Source organism: Mustelus asterias, chromosome 24 (assembly GCF_964213995.1).
Source record: "Mustelus asterias chromosome 24, sMusAst1.hap1.1, whole genome shotgun sequence".
Taxonomy (NCBI): Eukaryota; Metazoa; Chordata; class Chondrichthyes; order Carcharhiniformes; family Triakidae; genus Mustelus; species Mustelus asterias.
Window position 1 is genome coordinate 45,602,753 of NC_135824.1, and position 22,403 is coordinate 45,625,155.

The 22,403-nt window shown below is 47.1% G+C and overlaps 1 protein-coding gene across 1 annotated transcript in view; it reads right to left on the bottom strand.

Annotated features, from left to right (window-relative positions):
- LOC144511067 (mitochondrial import inner membrane translocase subunit TIM50-like) overlaps window positions 1-17,481 on the bottom strand; it is a 92,069-nt gene extending 74,588 nt beyond the window's left edge. The window contains exon 1 of the mRNA XM_078241039.1: window positions 17,040-17,481. Coding sequence (XP_078097165.1) covers window positions 17,040-17,460 — 421 coding nt within the window. The 5' untranslated portion in view covers window positions 17,461-17,481. The remainder of the gene's footprint in view (window positions 1-17,039) is intronic.
- Between the last annotated feature and the right edge of the window lie 4,922 nt (window positions 17,482-22,403).

The window sequence follows — 22,403 nt, forward strand, 5'->3', positions numbered from 1 at the left end:
ACAGTCCGAAAGACGTGCTGGTTAGGGTGCACTGGCCGTGCTGAATTCTCCCTCAGTGTAACCCGAACAGGCACCGGAGTGTGGCGACTAGGGGATTTTCACAGTAACTTCATTGCAGTGTTAATGTAAGCCTTACTTGCGACACTAACAAATAAACTTTACGCCCAGAGCAGGTTCCTTGAATCAATGCCACCCAAACCCAGCTCCCGGGTCGCAGCAGCAGACTCCGGAGGCCCTGCTTATCGAGACTCTTATCTCGAGTCTACAAATATATCTGCAGGAAAGAGGAGCCCGATTAAGCAGTGGAAATAAGTGAGCTGATTCACACCAGTCTCCCAGAGTCTAAAGTAAAACAGGACACAGGCCTCTGCGATGAAAGCACGAGCTTGGAAAGAGGAAACATTCACGTAATGTGTTATTGAGAGACAAAGTACTGCACTGCTGGCTCGCATTTCAAGAAATGTGTTTGGTTTTAAATGGTTTCACACTTGCCCGAGATTGACAGCACGGCGAGTGGCCCTGAGCGCATTTCCAGAATTCTCTGTTTGGATTTCGGTGCTTGGATTGCTTTTTAAGTAGCCTGTATCTAAAGCAAAACAGTGTGGTTTCCTTAGAATAAACAAGAGTGCGCGATAACCAAACTCCCTGGGATTCACACATTTTTATATCTGGATCTGCTTTCTTCCCTGCAGTTTGCAGCTCCAAACTGCTCATCCCCGCCAAGGTAATCCTTTAATATGTGAGAATATCTCCTGGTGCTCCCCACAAGACAGCAACAATACCTTATTAAAAAGGATAAAATCACTGCTTTTGGACTCAATGGTCCAAGTTTTTAAATTCTGAAACCAAGCCAAAGACCCCCATTGCACGGAACAGAGAAAGCATGACGTGTGGGACAGATAAATTAGGAAGTACCAACTCCGCAAAGCCGAGAATAGGCATTTAAGGCCTGTTGGTTAGCAAAGGCAAGACGGAAAGAAAAATAGAAGTTGACAACAGAGAGAGAGAGAAGCCACTCATCCATCAGGTTTATACTGGCTCTTTTTGCTTGGGTAATCCAAAACTAACTATTCTCCCCATGTCTGCGTGGGTTTCCTCCGGGTGCTCCGGTTTCCTCCTACACTCCAAAGATGTGCAGGTTAGGTGGATCGGCCATGCTAAATTGCCCCTTAGTGTCCAAAGACGTGCAGATTAGGTGGATTGGTCATGCTAAATTCCCCTTTGTGTCCAAAGACGTGCAGGTTAGGGGGATTGGCCATGGGTAATGAATATGTGGGTTTACAGGGATGGGGTCGGGGAAAGGGTCTGACCGTCAGCGAGTCAGTGCAAATTCGATGGCCTCTTCTGAACTGTAGGGATTCTATGATGACCCAAATTGTTCTGTTCCTTCTCCATACCTTCAAATATTTATCATTTTTCTCTTAAAAGATGCAATAGTCTCAACCATGTCAATGTTCCAACATTCTACAAACTGGTTGGGTCCGGCAGATTTCTAACCCTGAGAAAGAACACCAGATACTGCAATCAGGTTTGATTTCATCACTGAGAGAGAAGGAATATTATGCTCACATCGTGCTCCATGGCCTCATTCCTTCCTAGTCTCCGTAACCTCAATCAGCCCAATAACCCTCGGATCATTATACTGCTCCAATTCTGCCCTCCTACACATCCCTGATTTCCATCAGTCCACCCAGGAGGGGGAGATGGTGGCTTGGTGGTAATGTCATTGGGCTAGTAATCCACATGCCCAGGCTAATTTCCTGTGGTGGCAGGAGTTCAAGTCCCACCATGGCAGCTGGTAGAATTTAAATTCAATGAATAAAATCCAGAATTGAAAGCTAGTCTCAGCAATGGTGACCACGAAGCTCTTTTCTCTCCTTACAGATGCTGCCAGACCCGCTGAGATTTTCCAGCATTTTCTCTTTTGGTGCCATGAAACTATCATCTGGTTCATCTGGCCCCTTTAGGGAAGGAATCTGCCAATCTGAACCGGCCTGACCCACATGTGACTCCAGACCCACAGCAATGTGGTTGACTCAAATGTCTGAACAAGCCACTAAGCAAAGGCAATTAGGGGATGGGCAACAAATGCTGGCCTTGCCTGCGACACTCACATCCCTTGAAAGAACAGGATCTGGAATACACCGACTTGAAGATGTGGTGGCGGGAGGGTCAACTGAGGGGGAAGGCAGGGGAGTGGCACTTGATGAATTGCACCTTCAGAGGGCCAGCACAAAGGCTGAATGGCCTCCTATTCTATTTGAAGTCTGCATTCAGTTAAATAAAACAAGCATTACACCATATATAGCACTCAAATTCTGTTGCAAGGACACCAATGCTGAGCTAAAACAGGGAATCAGTGGCACATGACAAAAGAAACCAAAACGCAGCAGAATAAGCACTGAGCAAAATGTTTTATAAAAGTGGAATTTGGACAAAAGACTAAGGCCTGTCCTTGATGTCACACACACAGATCAATTCTAAGAATGGCTCCCCTTTGGGGGAGGCACGGTAGCACAGTAGTTAGCACTGCTGCTTCACAGCTCCAGGGACCTGGGTTCGATTCCTGGCTTGGGTCACTGTCTGTGTGGAGTTTGCACATTCTCCTCGTGTCTGCGTGGGTTTCTTCCGGGTGCTCCGGTTTCCTCCCACAGTCCAAAGATGTGCAGGTTAGGTTGATTGGACATGCTAAAATTGCCCTTAGTGTCCTGGGATGCGTAGGTTAGAGGGATTAGTGGGTAAATATGTAGGGATATGGGGGTAGGGCCTGGGTGGGATTGTGGTAGGTGCAGACTTGATGGGCTGAAAGGCCTCTTTCTGTGCTGTAGGGTTTCTAAGATTCAGTGTCTGGCTTCTCCAGACACCCCCCCTCGCACACCAGATTCCTCCAATGGGCCTCTTTCATGTCTCCTGCTTCCTTCACTTCGTCATTGGCAGCTTGTGCCATCAACCACCTTGGCACAAAATAACTCAAAAGAACAAAGAACAGTACAGCACAGGAAACAGGCCCTTCGGCCCTCCAAGCCTGTGCCGCTCCTTCGTCCAACTAGACCAATCGTTTGCATCCCTCCATTCCCAGGCTGCTCATGTGACTATCCAGGTAAGTCTTAAACGATGTCAGCGTGCCTGCCTCCACCACCCTACTTGGCAGCGCATTCCAGGCCCCCACCACCCTCTGTGTAAAAAACATCCCTCTGATATCTGAGTTATACTTCGCCCCTCTCACCTTGAGCCCGTGACCCCTCGTGATCGTCACCTCCGACCTGGGAAAAAGCTTCCCACTGTTCACCCTATCTATCCCCTTCATAATCTTGTACACCTCTATTAGATCTCCCCTCATGCTCCGTCTTTCCAGGGAGAACAACCCCAGTTTACCCAATCTCTCCTCAAAAGAACAAAGAACAGTACAGCACAGGAAACAGGCCCTTCGGCCCTCCAAAAAATATTTTGTGCCCTGTGTGAGGATCGAACTCACGACCTCCAGATTATGAGACTGATAGAACCATAGAACCATAGAAAATTACAGCTCAGAAACAGGCCTTTTGACCCTTCTTGTCTGTGCCGAACCATTTTTTGCCTAGTCCCACTGACCTGCACTTGGACCATATCCCTCCACACCCCTCTCATCCATGAACCCGTCCAAGTTTTTCTTAAATGTTAAAAGTGACCCCGCATTTACCACTTTATCTGGCAGCTCATTCCACACTCCCACCACTCTCTGAGTGAAGAAGCCGCCCCTAATATTCCCTTTAAACTTTTCTCCTTTCACCCTTAACCCATGCCCTCTGGTTTTTTTTCTCCCCTAGCCTCAGCGGAAAAAGCCTGCTTGCATTCACTCTATCTATACCCATCAAAATCTTATACACCTCTATCAAATCTCCCCTCAATCTTCTACGCTCCAGGGAATAAAGTCCCAACCTATTCAATCTCTCTCTGTAACTCAGCTCTTCAAGTCCCGGCAACATCCTTGTGAACCTTCTCTGTACTCTTTCAATCTTATTTACATCCTTCCTGTAACTAGGTGACCAAAACTGTACACAATACTCCAAATTCGGCCTCACCAATGCCTTATATAACCTTACCATAACACTCCAACTTTTATACTCGATACTCCGATTTATAAAGGCCAATGTACCAAAGGCACTCTTTACGACCCTATCCACCTGTGACGTCACTTTTAGGGAATTCTGTACCTCTATTCCCAGATCCCTCTGTTCAACTGCACTCTTCAGAGTCCTACCATTTACCCTGTACGTTCTACTTTGGTTTGTCCTTCCAAAGTGCAATATCTCACACTTGTCTGCGTTAAATTCCATTTGCCATTTTTCAGCCCATTTTTCTAGTTGGTCCAAATCCCTCTGCAAGCTTTGAAAACCTTCCTCACTGTCCACTACACCTCCAATCTTTGTATCATCAGCAAACTTGCTGATCCAATTTACCACATTATCATCCAGATCATTGATATAGATGACAAACAACAATGGACCCAACACCGATCCCTGCGGCACACCACTAGGCACAGGCCTCCACTCAGAGAAGCAATCCTCCACAACCACTCTCTGGCTTCTTCCATTGAGCCAGTGTCTTATCCAATTTACTACCTCCCCATGTATACCTAGCGACTGAACCTTCCTAACTAACCTCCCATGAGGGACCTTATCAAAGGCCTTGCTGAAATCCAGGTAGACAACATCCACCGCCTTCCCTTCATCCACTTTCCTGGTAACCTCCTCGAAAAACTCTAATAGATTGGTCAAACATGACCTACCACGCACAAAGCCATGTTGACTCTCCCTAATAAGTCCCTGTCTATCCAAATATTTGTAGATCCTATCCCTTATCACACCTTCCAATAACTTGCCCACCACCAACGTCAAACTTACTGGCCGATAATTTCCCGGATTTCTTTTGGAACCTTTTTTAAACAACGGAACAACATGAGCCACCCTCCAATCATCCGGCACCTCCCCCGTGAATACTGACATTTTAAATATGTCTGCCAGGGCCCCTGCAAGTTCAACACTAGCTTCCCTCAAGGTCCGTGGGAATACCCTGTCCGGTCCTGGGGATTTATCCACTCTGATTTGCCTCAAGACAGCGAGCACCTCCTCCCCTTTAATCTGTAAAGCTTCCATGACCTCCCTACCAGTTTCCCCTATTTCCGTAGACTCCATGCCCGTTTCCTCAGTAAATACGGATGCAAAAAAACCATTTAGTATCTCCCCCATCTCTTTTGGTTCCATACACAGTCTACCACTCTGGTCTTCAAGAGGACCAATTTTATCCCTCACTATCCTTTTGCTCCTAACATACCTATAGAAGCTCTTTGGATTTTCCTGCACTCTGTCTGCCAAAGCAACCTCATGTCTTCTTTTAGCCCTCCTGATTTCCCTCTTAAGTAGCTTCTTGCACTTTTTATACTCCTCAAGCATCTGATGTGTTCCTTGCTGCCTGTACATTTCATACAACTTTCTCTTCCTCTTAATCAGTGTTACAATCTCCCTCGAGAACCAAGGTTCCTTATTCCTATTTACTTTGCCTTTAATCCTGACAGGAACATACAAACTCTGCACTCTCAAAATTTCTCCTTTGAAGGCCTCCCACTTTCCATTTACATCCTTACCAGAGAACAGCCTGTGCCAATCCACACTTCCCAGATCCCTTCTCATTTCATCAAATTTGGCCTTTTTCCAGTTCAGAACTTTGACCCGAGGACCAGATCTATCCTTATCCACGATCAGGTTGAAACTAATGGCATTATGATCACTGGATCCAAAGTGTTCCCTCACACACATCCATCACCTGCCCTAACTCATTTCCCAATAGGAGATCCAATATCGCATCCTCTCTAGTTGGCACCTCTATATACTGATGTAGAAAATTCTCCTGAACACATTTTACAAACTCTACCCCGTCTAAACCTTTAACAGTATGCGAGTCCCAATCTATATGTGGAAAATTAAAATCCCCTACTATCACAACTTTGTGTTTCTTGCAGTTGTCAGCTATCTCTCCGCTGATTTGCTCCTCCAATTCTCGCTGACTATTGGGTGGTCTATAATACAAGCCCATTAATGTGGTCATACCTTTCCTGTTTCTCAGCTCCACCCATAGGGCCTCTGTAGACAAGCTCCCTAATCTATCCTGCCTGAGTACCGCTGTAACATTTTCCCTGACCAACAATGCCACCTCCCCACCTTTTATCCCTCTGCCTCTATCCCGCCTGAAACATTGGAACCCTGGAACATTGAGCTGCCAGTCCTGCCCCTCCTGTAGCCAAGTTTCACTAATGGCTATAATGTCATATTTCCATGTGTCTATCCACGCCTTCAGCTCATCTGCCTTCCCCACAATACTCCTGGCATTGAAATAGACACACCTCAAAAAGATTATTTCCACCACACTCAACCCTTCCATTTGTGATTTTGCTTGAACTAACCTGTCTTTTTACCCCCGCTCCACTATCTGCTCTGGCACTCTGGTTCCCACCCCCCTGCAAATCTAGTTTAAACGCTCCCCAATAACACTAGCAAATCTCCCTGCAAGTATATTGGTCCCCTTGTAGTTTAGGTGTAACCCGTCTCTCTTGTACAGGTCCCACCTGCCCCAGAAGAGGTCCCAATGATCCAAGAATTGGAAACCCTGCCCCCTGCACCAGTTCCTCAGCCACGTGTTTATCCGCCCAAGCATCCTACTCCTGCCCTCACTGGCATGTGGCTCAGGTAGCAATCCTGAGATTACTACCCTCGGGGTCCTGCTTTTTAACTTCCTTCCAAGCTCTTTGTACTCACTCTTTAGGACCTCCTCACTCTTCCTTCCCACGTCATTAGTACCGACATGTACCACGACATCTGGCTGATCACCTTCCCTCTTTAGAACGCTGTGCACGCGATCAGAGACATCGCTGACCTTGGCACCTGGGAGGCAACAAACCATGCGGGAGTCTCTGTCCCGACCACAGAACCTCCGGTCCGTACCTCTGACCATCGAGTCCCCTATCACTACTGCTCTCCTCTTCTTCATCCCACCCTTTTGCGCTGTAGAACCAGACTCAGTATCAGAGTCACAGCTTGTCCCAGGTAAAGCATCTGCCACAACAGTATCCAATTCAGTATACCTGGAGGGGTATGTCCACTGGGGAACCCTGCTCTGCCTGTCCTTTCACACTGCCATTTCCTCTCCTTACAGTAACCCAATTTCCTGTGCTCTGCTGCTTAGGTGTAACTATCTCCCTAAAGCGACTGTCTATATACGTCTCATTCTCCCGAATTAGATGGAGGTCATCAAGCTCCTTCTCCAGTTCCCTAACACGCTTTGCTAGCAGCTGCAGCTGAATGCATCTTTTGCAGGTGCTGTCGTCAGGGATACCGGAGGTCTCCCACATCCTGCAAGAGGAGCATTCCAATATCTTGCCTGGCATATTTTTTTTTACTCTGGGGAAATACAGGAATAAACTTTCTGAAAAAGAAAAAAAAAACCTACTCGCCTCTGCCTGTTCTCGCCGAAGCCTGTTTTGAGCCAAAGCCCTTCAGCTCTCACTCTGTCCCCTGCTCACTCTGCTGCCTGCTAACGACGCTGCCCGCTCAAAGGTGCGGCCTACTTTTAAACCCTCCAAAACCTTCCCAGGCTGCTGCTGGGCCTATTTCCTGTTTTGAAAATAACCTCCGATTTTTTTCACAAATTTAACTGAAAAATAAATAAATAAATTAGTGCACAAACAAGCTCCCTTACCCTCAGCCTGCTCCTGTGGAACAATGAGGCTGAAACCTCCAAGGTAAGCACTTTTAAACCCTCCAAAACCTTCCCAGGCTGCTGCTGGGCCTATTTCCTGTTTTGAAAAAAACCTCCGATTTCTTTCACAAATTTAACTGAAAAATAAATAAATAAATTAGTGCACAAACAGCTCCCTTACCCTCAGCCTGCTCCTGTGGAACAATGAGGCTGAAACCTCCAAGGTAAGCACTTTTAAACCCTCCAAAACCTTCCCAGGCTGCTGCTGGGCCTATTTCCTGTTTTGAAAAAAACCTCCAATACGCTACCTCCTGCGCTAACGAGGCTCTGCTGTAGGATTCTGTAGGATTCTACGATTCAATCCACCTAACCCGAACATCTTTGGACACTAAGGGGCAATTTAGCATGGCCAATCCATCTAACTTTCACATTTTTGGGCTGTGGGAGGAAACGGGAGCACCCGGAGGAATCCCACACAGACACAGAGTGAATACGGTGCAAACTCAAGACAGTCACCCAAGGCTTGAATCGAACCCGGGTCCCTGGCACTGAGGCTGCAGTGCTAACCACTGTGCCCACAACCCTTACAAGCAGAAAAACAACTGCCACAGATAACACTATAATCTCTCCAGACCGCCCCAAACACACAGCCAGCTTATCTAGTGAACAGATTTACTGGGCAAAATGTCTCCAGTTTCAATCTCTCATGTCCAAAGATAACTGGAACATTTACATAGTCCCTGTCATGACCTCAGGGTGTCCCAAACTTTACAGCCAATGAAGTACTTTTGCAGTGTGGTACCAGCTGCAGTGTGGGATACGTGGCAATTAACTTACCCACAAGATCGCGCAAACAGCAAAAGGGTCTGTGACCAGATTAGCATGGGGGCTGATAAGGCCAGCAAGTAAAGTTCTTCGATTGTCTCACTGAGATCTTTACATCTACTCGAGCCATTCATCCAAAAGAGGACAACCTCTCAGAGTCTGGCTCGATCTCTAAAAAATTCACTCATGGCATGTAAGTGTCATTGGTTGAGCCAGCATTTATTGCCCATCCCTGAACTGACCGGCTTGCTGGGACATTTCAAAGGGCATTTGGATCTGGAGCCACAAGTAGGCCAAAGCGATTAAGAACGGCAGTTTTCCTGCCCTAAAGGAGATTACATCAACCATGGTCCCATGGTCATCATTATATTTTCAATTCCAGATTCCACCATCAGCTGTGGTGGGATTTAAACCCTGGTCCCCAGAGTATTTCCCAGGGTCTCTGGATTGCTAATTCAGTGACAATAAAACTACAGGACCGTACCAATCCCAAAGGAGAAACATCACATTATCATTCTTAGATTTCAATTATTCGGTTCTATACATTTTTTAATAGCCCACTTCATTCTAAGAACATAAGAAATAGGAGCAGGAGTAGGCCATCTAGCCCCTCGAGCCTGCCCCGCCATTCAATAAGATCATGGCTGATCTGATAGTGGTTTAGTTCCACTTACCCGCCCGCTCCCCATAACCCTTAATTCCCTTATTGATCAGAAATCTATCTATCTGTGACTTAAACATATTTAATAAGGTAGCCTCCACTGCTTCAATGGGCAGAGAATTCCAGAGATTCACTACCCTCTGGGAGAAGAAGTTCCTCCTCAACTCTGTTCTAAACTGACTCCCCCTTATTTTGAGGCTGTGTCCTCTAGTTCTTGTTTCCTTTCTAAGTGGAAAGAATCTCTCTGCCTCTACCCTGTCTAGCCCCTTTATTATCTTATATGTCTCTATAAGATCTCCCCTCAGCCTTCTAAACTCCAATGAGTACAGGCCCAATCTACTCAATCTCTCCTCATAAGCTAACCCCCTCATCTCCGGAATCAACCTGGTGAACCTTCTCTGTACTCCCTCCAAGACCAATCATCCTTCCGCAAATAAGGGGACCAAAATTGTACACAGTACTCCAGTTGCGGCCTCACCAGTACCTTGTACAATTGCAGCAAGACCTCCCTGCTTTTATACTCCATTCCCTTCGCGATAAAGGCCAACATTCCATTTGCCTTCTTGATTACCTGCTGCACCTGCAAACTGAGTTTTTGCGATTCATGCACAAGGACCCCCAGGTCCCTCTGCGCAGTAGCATGTTGTAATCTTTCACCATTTAAATAATAGTCCATTTTACTATTATTCCTTCCAAAGTGGATAACCTCACACTTGTCAACGTTATACTCCATCTACCAGATCCTCGCCCACTCACTTAGCCTATCCAAATCTCTCTGCAGACTTTCCGCATCCTCCACGCAATTTGCTTTCCCGCTCATCTTTGTGTCATCCGCAAACTTTGTTACCCTACACTCGGTCCCCTCCTCCAGATCATCTATGTAAATGGTAAACAGTTGAGGCCCCAGCTCTGATCCCTGCGACACGCCACTCGTCACCAACTGCCAACCAGAAAAGCGCCCATTTATTCCAACTCTCTGCTTCCTGTTAGATAGCCAATCCTCAATCCACACTAACACTTTACCCCCAACTCAGTGTACCCTAATCTTCTGCAACAACCTTTTGTGAGGCACCTTATCGAACGCCTTCTGGAAATCCAAAAACACCACATCCACCAGTTCCCCTCTGTCAACCGCACTCGTTACATCTTCATAAAAATCCAGTAAATTCGTCAAACACATTCTGTTGCCAAGATGTTTTTTTTTAAATGGATAGAATGATTACAGCACAGAAAGAGGCCATGTGGCCCATCAAGTCTGTGCTAGCGATCTGAAGGAGCTAAACACCTCGTACCACTGTAGCCCTTTCCATTCTGAATAATCAATACCTCGATTGAACCTGCCTCCATCACGCCCTCTGGCAACACACTTCAGATCCCCGGCCACTCCCCACCTCTTCCTCCCTCTTCCCCCAGACCCACCCTCCCTCTCTCCCCACGTTCTCCCCCACCCTATCCACCCGTACCCTCCCCATCTCCCCCACCCTCTCCCCCCAGTGCCTGTTCAGGTACATCGAGGGAGAATTTAACACGGCCAATGCACCTAACCAGCACGTCTTTCGGACTGTGGGAAGAAACCGGAGCACCCAGAGGAAACCCACGCAGACACTGGGAAAATGTGCAGACTCCGCACAGACAGTGACCCAAGCCGGGAATCAAACCCGGGTCCTTAGCGCTGTGAGGCAGCAGTGCTAACCACCGTGCCACCCTAGGATATATGTAGCAACATTGTTAGAGAAGTTGGAAGGTTATAGATGATTTATTACATTACTGAAATCAGGGACTAGTTTAAATAAATAGAGAAGTGTTGTTTTTTTTAAAAGAGTTGAGTCAATTGATTTTGAAAACAAAAGATTTGACAGTTGTACTGCCCAAAAAATAGCCATAAATTGTCCTTTGGTAGCACAAGAACTTGGAATATAGCTGAAAAGAGAAACATGTTGTCGAAGTTTTGCATCCTGCACTCATCAGGACAAACGCAAGATTTCAAACACTCACAACAATTCATAGCTGAGGAGGAAAGAGTGTTGATTGGTTGGCAAGTCGACTTAAGAGTGGCTGAGGCATTGGCACAGAGAAAGCAACGTTAAAAAAAAACGCAAGGTTTAAATATATTCCTTTTGTTTGCAGAGAACACATAGCTGCTGCATACGAAAGCACAGTACTTCTAGTGAGGGTAAATGAGTCACTTTTGAGTGCAACTGATCGACTTAAATTCATTATTGGTGCAGTTATTAGCACACTCGGGATTGTTCAATAAGTGCTGCCTAATCATGAAAACACATCAAATAGTAGACGATTTGGGTTTGTAAACACAGCCTTGCACCTTTTTTTGAATTACCCCGGAGCCTGGAGTTCCCTTCTGCTTTCTCCATGGGAAATGACTTGCCAGTCAACCAGAGTCCTTACAGAGCCTGCACGGACTCCAGACTGATACACTGACAAGAGTATCTTACCTACACCCTCTCCCCGCCCTATCCTCAGAACCCCACATATTTGCCATATCTAACCCACCTAACCGACACATCTTGAGACACTAAGGGGCAATTCAGCATGACCAATCCACATAACCTGCACATCTTTGGACCAAGAGGGGAAACCGGAGCACCCGGAGGAAATCCACACAGATACGGGGAGAACGTGCAGACTCCACACAGGAGTCACCCAAGGCCGGAATCGAACCCGGGTCCCTGGTGCTGTGAGGCAGCAGTCCTAACCACTGTGCCACCATGTCACCCATGGTCACTGCGCTGCCCAATCAGCACCCTTTCCAGTAATATAAATTGTGGCAAATTTGTTTGAAGTTTAGCATTCTTGCATTTGTCCTGATGAGTGCAAGATGAAATCCTCGTCCAATATGTCTTTTTGTCAGCAATATTCAAGTAACCAATAATATGCACCTGTTTGCTGAGTTATTAATCAGGGTTAACAAAAGCAGCTTGTCGACACTTCCCGCTGCCTCGGGAAAGCAGCCAGCATAATCAAGGACCCCACACACCCTAGATATTCTCTCTCCCCCATCTTCTTCCGTTGGGAAAAAGATACAAAAGGCTGAGGTCTCGTACCAACCGACTCAAGAACAGCTTCTTCCCTGCTGCCGTCAGAGTTTTGAATAGATAAAAGCAAAATACGGCAGATGCTGGAATCTGAAACAAAAACACAAAATGCTGGAAACTCTCAGCAGGTCTGACAGCACCCGGGAGAGAGAATAGAGCCAAGGTTTTGAGTCTGGATGACTCAAAGTCTGAGTCTGACAAACGGTCATCCAGACTCGAAACCTCGGCTCTATTCTCACCCCACAGACTGCTGTCAGACCTGCTGAGATTTTCCAGCATCTTCAGACTTTTGAATGGACCTACCTCATATTAAGCTGATCTTTCTCTCCACCCGAGCTACGACTGTAACACTGCATTCTGCACCCTCTCCTTTCCTTCTCTATGAACAGTATGCTTTGTCTGTACAGCGCGCAAGAAATAATACAAGTAAACATTACCTGTAAAGACTTGTTGTTCAGCCGGCCTACACTGCACTACACGCCTGTACTTGCCTGTTGACACTCTTGATTACCTGTATCGGGCTATCATCACTCCGCCTATATATTCTGTGTCTGCGTGCCTCGCACCACTGCACCTGACGAAGGAGCAGCGCTCCAAAAGCTTGTGATTTCAAAAACCTGTTGGACTATAATCTGCTGTCATGTGACCTCTCATCTCGTTCCCCCTAGTCTAACACCGGCACCTTCACATCATTGTCTCTGCAGCGCAAGAAACAATACTTTTCACTGTGTCCCAATACAGGTGACAATAATAAATCAAATCAAAAATATATTAAGTTGATCTTTCTCTGCAACCTAGCTATGATTGTAACACTACATTCTCAATGAACATTATGCTTTGTCTGTATAATGCACAAGAAACAATACTTTTTACTGTATCCCAATACAGGTGACAATAATAAATCAAATCAAATTTTTTTGTCAGCTATATTCAAGTAATCAATAATGTGTGGCTGAATTATGCACCTATTTGCTGAGTTATTAATCACAGTTCACAAAGGCAACAAATTTACTATTGTCAGACGATGAGTCCTGGATGTAACTAACAGCAGAATCCAACCACTACAGAGTGTTTATGAACTCTCTGGTGTGTTTGCAGATTGGCTGACTAAGTGAACCCCTTCCCACACACAGAGCAGGTGAACACTCTCTCCCCAGTATGAACTCGCTGGTGTCACCAAAATCACAGTTCACAAAGGCAGCTTGGGCCCTGCCCAAGGTCAGTTGAACATTCAGGATGGACAGCACGGTGGCACAGTGGTTAGCATTGCTGCCTTGCAGCTCCAGGGACTCGGGTTCAATTCCTGGTTTGGGTCACTGTCTGTGTGGAGGTTGCACATTCTCGTGCTGGTGAGGTGCAATGGGCCGTGCTAAATTCTCCCTCAGTGTACCCAAACAGGGGCCAGAGTGTGGTGACTAAGGGATTTTCACAGTAACTTCACTACTGTATAAGCTTATGTGATAATAATAAATAGAATAAATAATAGAATATAGTTTAAGTGCTAAGTTTAAGAATTGAAAACCTCCTGTATTGTGGGGCTATGATTACAATGCCTGGGGGGGGCAGGGATTACCAATGAGTGTCGGCACCTGGGTTTAAAAGGCACATGTTAGAGTCATAGGGTCATAGAGGTTTACAGCATGGAAACAGGCCCTTCGGCCCAACTTGTCCATGCTGCCTTTTTTTTTTAAACCCCTGAGCTAATCCCAATTGCCCGCATTTGGCCCATATCCCTCTATACCCATGTAACTATCTAAATGGTTTTTAAAAGACAAAATTGTACCCGCCTTTACTACTACCTCTGGTAGCTTGTTCCAGACACTCACCACCCTCTGTGTGAATAAATTGCCCCTCTGGACACTTTTGTATCTCTCCCCTTAAACCTATGCCCTCTAGTTTTAGACTCCCCTCCCTATCTTTGGGAAAAGATATTGACTATCTCGCTGATCTGTGCCCCTCATTATTTCATAGACCTCTATAAGATCACCCCTCAGCCTCCTATACTCCAGAGAAAAAAGTCCCAGTCTATCCAGCCTCTCCTTATAACTCAATCCATCAAGTCCCAGTAGGATCCTAGTAAATCTTTTCTGCACTCTTTCTAGTTTAATAATATCCTTTCTATAATAGGGTGACCAGAATTGCGCACAGTATTCCAAGTGTGGCCATACCAATGTCTTGTACAACTTCAACAAGACATCCCAACTCCTGTATTCAATGTTTTGACCGATGAAACCAAGCATGCCGAATGCCTTCTTCACCACTCTGTCCACCTGTGACTCCACTTTCAAGGAACTATGACCATGTACCCCTAGATCTCTTTATTCTGTAACTCTCCCCAACACCCTACCATTAACTGAGTAAGTCCTGCCCTGGTTCAATCTACCAAAATGCATCACATCGCATTTGTCCAAATTAAACTCCATCTGCCATTCGTCAGCCCACTGGCCCAATTGATCAAGATCCTGTTGCAATTGGAGATAACCTTTTTCACTGTCCACTATGCCACCAATCTTAGTGTCATCTGCAAACCTACTAACCATGTTCTGAAGCTAAGTTCCCAGTTCCACCTACATCATTGTGAGGAAGAACTGAGAAGAAGCTGGAGTAAATCTTTCAGGATGTGGGGAGGGAACGGTGGTGGAGGGAACTGCAGAAACAAATGGGAGAATCATCTTTGAACCCTTCGTATATGAATCAGAGCAGCTAACGCCAGCTGAAAACATGGAACCCTTTCCAATAACAGTTGGGAGTCTGGATCACAAAACCATGGAAGAAGGTTTAGAATTTCTTTATTAGTGTCACAAGTAGGCGCTGTGAGGCAGCAGCGCTAACCACAGTGCCACCGTGCTGCCCTAGGGTGGCAAGCTGATTAGCACTGCTACCTCACAGCGTCAGGGACCTGGATTCGATCCCTGGCTCGGGTCACTGTCTATGCAGAGTCTGCACCTTCTCCCTGTGGGTTTCCTCCGGTTTGCTCCCACAGTCTGAAAGACGTGCTGGTTAGGTGGTTTGGCCATGCTAAATTCTCCCTCAGTTTACCCAAACAGGCGCCAAAGTGTGGCGACTAGGGGATTTTTTTTTTACAGTAACTTCATTGCAGTGTTAATGTAAGCCTACTTGTGACACTAATAAACTTAAAAAACTTAATTTGCACCCTCTCCCCTACGTACTCTATAAACGGTATGCTTTGTCTGTATAGCGTGCAAGAAACAATACTTTTCACCATATCCCAGTACATATGACAATATTAAATGAAATCAAGAGAGGTTGTATGAGAGCTGCTATTGAAGTCTGAGAATTTCCCAGACAGAAAGTCCACCAACGCTGCTACTTTCTCAGAAGGCAATGGGAATTCAGCATGTTCACTACAACTCTCACCAATTTCTTTACAGATGCACCACAGAAAGCATCCTTTCCGGATGTATCACAGCTTGGTATGTCTCCTCCTCTGACCAAAACCGCATGAAACTACCAAGGATTGTGAACAAAGCCCAGTCCATCACACAAACCAGCCTCCCATCCATTGAAACTGTCTACACTTCCTGCTGCCTTGGAAGAGCAGCCAGCATAATCAAGGATCCCATACATCCCGGACATTCTCTCTCCCACCTTCTTCTGTCGAGAGGTCATGTACCAACCAACTCAAGAACAGCTTCTTCCCTGCTGCCATCAGACTTTTGAACGGACCTATTATATATTAAGCTGATCTTTCTCTACACCCTAGGTATGACTGTAACACTACATTCAGCACCCTCTCCTTTCCTTCTCCCCTATGTACAAAGAACAAGAACAAAGAATACAGCACAGGAACAGGCCCTTTGGCCCTCCAAGCCCGCGCCGCTCCCCGGTCCAGGATTGAATCCTGAATCCAGGATCCCCGCCCAATTTTCCAGCCTATCTACATACCAATATCCTATCCACCGAGCTGTCCCCACAGCTACTCTATAAATGGTATGCTGTGTCTGTATAGTGCGCAAGAAACAATACATTTCACTGTATCCCAATACATGTGACAATAATAATTCAAATCTTTTTGTCAGCAGTATCCAAGTGACCTATAATGTGTGGCTGAATTATGCTCCTATTCGCTGAGTTATTAATCATAGTTAACAAAGGCAGCTTGTGGCCTTGCCCAAGGTCAGTTGAACATTCAAGGTGGGCAGCACAGTGGTTAGCATTGCTGCCTCACAGCGCCAGGGACCCGGGTTTGATTCCCAGCTTGGGTCACTGTCTATGCAGAGTCTACACATTCTTCCCATGTCTGCGTGGGTTTCTCTGGGTACTCCGGTTTCCTCCCACAGTCTGAAAGACGTGCGAGTTAGGTGCATTGGCTATGCTAAATTCTCCCCCAGTGTACCCGAACAGGAGTATGGCGACTAGGGGATCGCAGTAACTTCATTGCACTGTTAACGCAAGCCTACTTGTGACACCAATAACTAAACTTAAACACTTTATTCTGCACCCTCTCCTTTCCTTCTTTACGTACTCCATGAACAGTATGCTTTATCTGTATAGCGCACAAGAAATAATACTTTCACTGTCTCCCAATACAGACAATAATAGATCAGATGTGGCCTTGCCCAAGCTCAGGCTGGTAACTGAGTTGGAAGCAACTTCAGAGAGTGCCGCCACTGCACCCCCAGTGGCCCCGATGTGTAACTGCAGCGTGACTGTTGACATAGGAAATCTGAATGCGGGACAGGGAGACATCGGTGGGAGGTTTGGGGTGGGGGTTTCCCTCGGTGTGGAGAGAGCTGATGGACACTCACCGAACACATAGACCACCCCGAAGGCGCTGCCGACGCCCAGCAGCCCCGCTAGCCTCAGTACCATTTTCTTGGCGTAGGCCGCGTTCTGCCTCTGTTTCTGCTCCTGCTCGGTGCCCGCATCGCCGCTGCCCCCGGCCCCTGTCTCCCCGCCGGCCTCCTCCTCCTTGGCCCTCTCCCGCTGCTGCTGGAGCTTCTCCTGCAGAATGGCCTGAGCCAGGCCGCCCGTCCCGGGGCCGGCGCCTCTCTCCGCCGACAGCGCCCGACAGGCCGCCGCCGCCGCCAGGCCCGGCTTCACCTCATAGATTCTGGGCGCTGAGCTTGTGCGGGCGGCGCCGGGCCGGCAGCGCAGGGTCCTCCCGCAGAGGCTCAGCCTGGAGCGGCTACACATGCACCCGAGCGCCGCCGCCACCGCCGCCGCCATCTTGGGGCCGATCTCCCGCCCCTTCCCAGTCAACCTAACTCTCCGTCCCGGCTGACCAATAGGAACCGGCAATGCTCACACCCAGTGACCCGGAGGCCAATCAGGGCGCCGGTAGGAACGGCCTGGCAGACAGCACGCTAGGTTGATGTGGAGCGCCGACCCAGCCAAAGGTCATTACAGTGGGGGAAGGAGGACAAACATGTCCTGCCAGAACAGAGCACAAATCAACTCAACATATCCAAGGCCAAGATACATCAATGCAAGCAACATTAATTCAAAACAACAAAGAAAGATGAATTTTTCTTTCTTTTAAAAAAAGGCAAAACAAAACTTGAACTCAAAGAGCCCTCACTGAATCTTTTATTTGTTCATGGCATTATTTAAAGTTAATTTATTTATTAGTGCCACAAGTAGACTTACATTAACACTGCCATGAAGTTACTGTGAAAATCCCCCAGTTGCCACACTTCGGCGCCTGTTCGGGTACACTGAGGGGCAATTTAGCACGGCCAATTCAGCTAACCAGCATGTCTCTCAGACTGTGGGAGGAAACCGGAGCACCCGGAGGAAATCCACGCAGACGCAGGAAATCCACGTGCAGATGCCACACAATGACCCAAGCCAGGAATCAAACCCAGGTCCCTCGCGCTGTGGGGCAGCAGGACTGACCACTGTGCCACCCTTGGCAGTTCTGAAGAGTCATCATATTTGACTCAAAACATTAACTCAGTGTTTCTCTCCCTTCAGATGCTGCCAGACCTGCTGTGGATTTCCAGCATTTTCTGCTTTTATTGCTGATTAGCTGGTTGTCACTTTTATCGGACCTTATTTCATACAAATTTCTTCAGCCAGAGAGTGGTGGGTCTGTGGAATTCATTGCCACAGAGGGCTGTGGAGGCCGAGACGTTGAGCGTCTTCAAGACAGAAATTGATAAATTCTTGATTTCTCGAGGAATTAAGGGCTATGGGGAGAGAGCGGGTAAATGGAGTTGAAATCAACCATGATTGAATGGTGGAGTGGACTCGATGGGCCGAATGGCCTTACTTCCGCTCCTATGTCTTATGGTCTTAAATAGGCATTTGCACTATTGGAGCCAACTCAGCACTGTCGGAAAAGTTGAATGTAGAGACATTGTGAAAGGTGCTATATAAATGCAATGGGAGTCAGAGGGATTTCAAATTACTTTTTCCCCTATTTTGGGGTGGGGTATTACCTCTCCCAGGCACTTATCTGGGGCCCTCTGTGACCTCTGGCTTTAGAGTAGTGATGATGTGGAGATGCCGGCGTTGGACTGGGGTAAACACAGTAAGAAGTTTAACAACACCAGGTTAAAGTCCAACAGGTTTATTTGGTAGCAAAAGCCACACAAGCTTTCGAAGCTCTAAGCCCCTTCTTCAGGTGAGTGGGAATTCTGTTCACACACAGACTCAATTTACATGAATAATGGTTGGAATGCGAATACTTACAACTAATCAAGTCTTTAAGAAACAAAACAATGGGAGTGGTGAGAGCATCAAGACAGGCTAAAAAGATGTGTATTGTCTCCAGACAAGACAGCCAGTGAAACTCTGCAGGTCCACGCAACTGTGGGCGTTACAAATAGTGTGACATGAACCCAATATCCCGGTTGAGGCCGTCCGCGTGTGCGCGGAACTTGGCTATCAGTTTCTGCTCAGCGACTCTGCGCTGTCGTGTGTCGCGAAGGCCGCCTTGGAGAACGCTTACCCGAATATCAGAGGCCGAATGCCCGTGACCGCTGAAGTGCTCCCCAACAGGAAGAGAACAGTCTTGCCTGGTGATTGTCGAGCGGTGTTCATTCATCCGTTGTCGCAGCGTCTTACGACAACGGTTGTTGCAGACGCTGCGACAACGGATGAATGAACACCGCTCGACAATCACCAGGCAAGACTGTTCTCTTCCTGTTGGGGAGCACTTCAGCGGTCACGGGCATTCGGCCTCTGATATTCGGGTAAGCGTTCTCCAAGGCGGCCTTCGCGACACACGACAGCGCAGAGTCGCTGAGCAGAAACTGATAGCCAAGTTCCGCACACATGCGGACGGCCTCAACCGGGATATTGGGTTCATGTCACACTATTTGTAACGCCCACAGTTGCGTGGACCTGCAGAGTTTCACTGGCTGTCTTGTCTGGAGACAATACACATCTTTTTAGCCTGTCTTGATGCTCTCACCACTCCCATTGTTTTGTTTCTTAAAGACTTGATTAGTTGTAAGTATTCGCATTCCAACCATTATTCATATAAATTGAGTCTGTGTCTTTATAAACTCTGTTTGTGAACAGAATTCCCACTCACCTGAAGAAGGGGCTTAGAGCTTCGAAAGCTTGTGTGGCTTTTGCTACCAAATAAACCTGTTGGACTTTAACCTGGTGTTGTTAAACTTCTTACTGTGTTTAGAGTAGTGTGCATTCCCCATTTATCACCGGCACAGCCTTCTCTCTCGGTGCTGTGGTATTCCCCTTTAAGTTCTCCCCTTCAAGACCTGAGGTCCCTATCTGCTTCAAGACGACGACTCTCATCCTGGTACCAAAGAAAAGCCAAGCAGCGTGCCTTAATGACTATCATCTGCTGACTGACATCCAACATTGTGAAGTCCTTCCAAAGGTTAATCATGGTACGAAACAATTCCTGCCTCCCAGACTGCCCGGATGCACTGCAGTTTGCCTCCCGCCGCAACAGGTCCACAGCAGACGTCATCTCCCTGGCCCTGCACTCAACCCTGGAACACCAAGATAACAAAGATACCTACGACAGACTCTTATTTTATTGACTATAGCTCAGTCTTTAACACCATTATTCCTACGAAACTCATCTCCAAACTGTGGCCTGGGGCTCAACTCCTCTCTCTGACTGAATCCTGAACTTCTTAATCCATGGACCGCAATCAGTAAGGACAGGCAACAAAGCCACCTCCACAATCATCCTCAACACCGATGCCCCCTACTATACTCTTTATACACCTCTGACCGTATGGCCAAATTCCCCTCCAACTCGATTTTCCAGTTTGCTGATGACACCACCTGGCGCTGGGTCGGATCTCAATGATGAGACAGTACAGGAAAGAGAATCTGGTAAACTGGTGTGACGACAATAAAGTTTATTAGTCACAAGGCTTGCGTTAACACTGCAATGAAGTTAGTGAAATTCCCCTAGTTGCCACAGTCCAGCGCATATTCGGGTTAATGCACCTAACCAGCACGTCTTTCAGAATATGGGAGGAAACCGGAGCATCCAGAGGGAACCCATGCAGACACGGGGAGAACGTGCAAACTCCACACAGACAGTGACCCAAGCTGGGAATCAAACCCAGGTCCCTGGACCAGTGAGGCAGCAGTGCTAACCATTATGCTACCGTGCTGCCGTCAATGTCAGCAGAATGAAGGAGATAGTCATCGACTTCAGGAAGCATAGTGGAGGACATGTCGCTGTCTACATCAATGGGAACTAAGTAGAAATGGTCAAGAGCTTCAAGTTTTTAGGTGTCCAGATCACCAACAACCTGTCCTGATCCCCCCCTCCCCCCCCCGCCCCCTGCCAACACTATAGTTGCAAAAGCCCACCAATGCCTCCACATTCTCAGAAGACGAAGGAAATTTGGCATGTCAGCTATGACTCACCAACTTTTACAGATGCACCATAGAAAACATTCTTTCTAGTTGTATCACAGCTTGGTATGGCTCCTGCTCTGCCCAAGACTGCAGGAAATGACAAAGGGTCATGAATGTAGCCCAGTCCATCACGCAAACCAGCCTCCCATCCATTGACTCTGTCTACACTTCCCATTGCCTCAGAAAAGTAGCCAGCATAATTAAGCACCCCACGCACCCCGGACATTCTCTCTTCCACCTTCTTCCGTCGGGAAAAAGATACAAAAGTCTGAGGTCATGTACCAACCAACTCAAGAACAGCTTCTTCCCCGCTGCCATCAGACTTTTGAATGTGCCTACCTCGCATTAAGTTGATCTTTCTCTACACCCTAGCTATGACTGTAACACTACATCCAGCACACTCTCGTTTCCTTCTCCATGAACTGTATGCTTTGTCTTTGATTTATGTCACATGTATTTACAGTGAAAGGTATTGTTTCTTGCGCGCTATACAGAAAAAACATACAAGACAGGTCCATTCAAAAGTCTGACAGCAGCAGGGAAGAAGCTGTTCTTGAGTCGGTTGGTATGTGACCTCAGACTTTTGTATCTTTTTCCCGAAGATGATGGAAGAGAGAATGTCCGGGGTGCGTGGGGTCCTTAATTAAGCTGGCTGCTTTGCCAAGGCAGCGGAAAGTGTAGACAGCGTCAATGGATGGGAGGCTGGTTTGCGTGGTTGATTGGGCTACATTCACGACCTTTTGTAGTTTGTTGCAGTCTTGCAGAGAGCAGGAGTCGTACCAAGCTGTGGTACAACCAGAAAGAATGCTTTCTATGGGGCATCTGCAAGAAACAATACTTTTCACTGTATACTCAGGTGCAGCAGGTGATCAAGGCGGCAAATGGAATGTTGGCCTTTATCGCGAGGGGGATAGAATATAAAAGCAGGGAGGTCTTGCTGCAACTGTACAAGGCACTGGTGAGGCCGCAACTGGAGTACTGTGTGCAGTTTTGGTCCCCTTATTTGCGAAAGGATATATTGGCCTTGGAGGGAGTGCAGAGAAGGTTCACCAGGTTGATACCGGAAATGAGGGGTGTAGCTTATGAGGAGAGATTAAACAGATTGGGTCTGTACTCGTTGGAGTTTAGAAGGATGAGGGGTGATCTTATAGAGACATATAAGATAATGAAGGGGCTGGATAGGGTAGAGGTGGAGAGATTCTTTCCACTTAGAAGGGAAACCAGAACGAGAGGGCACAGCCTCAAAATAAGGGGGGGCCGGTTCAGAACAGAGTTGAGGGGGAACTTCTTCTCTCAGAGGGTAGTGAATCTCTGGA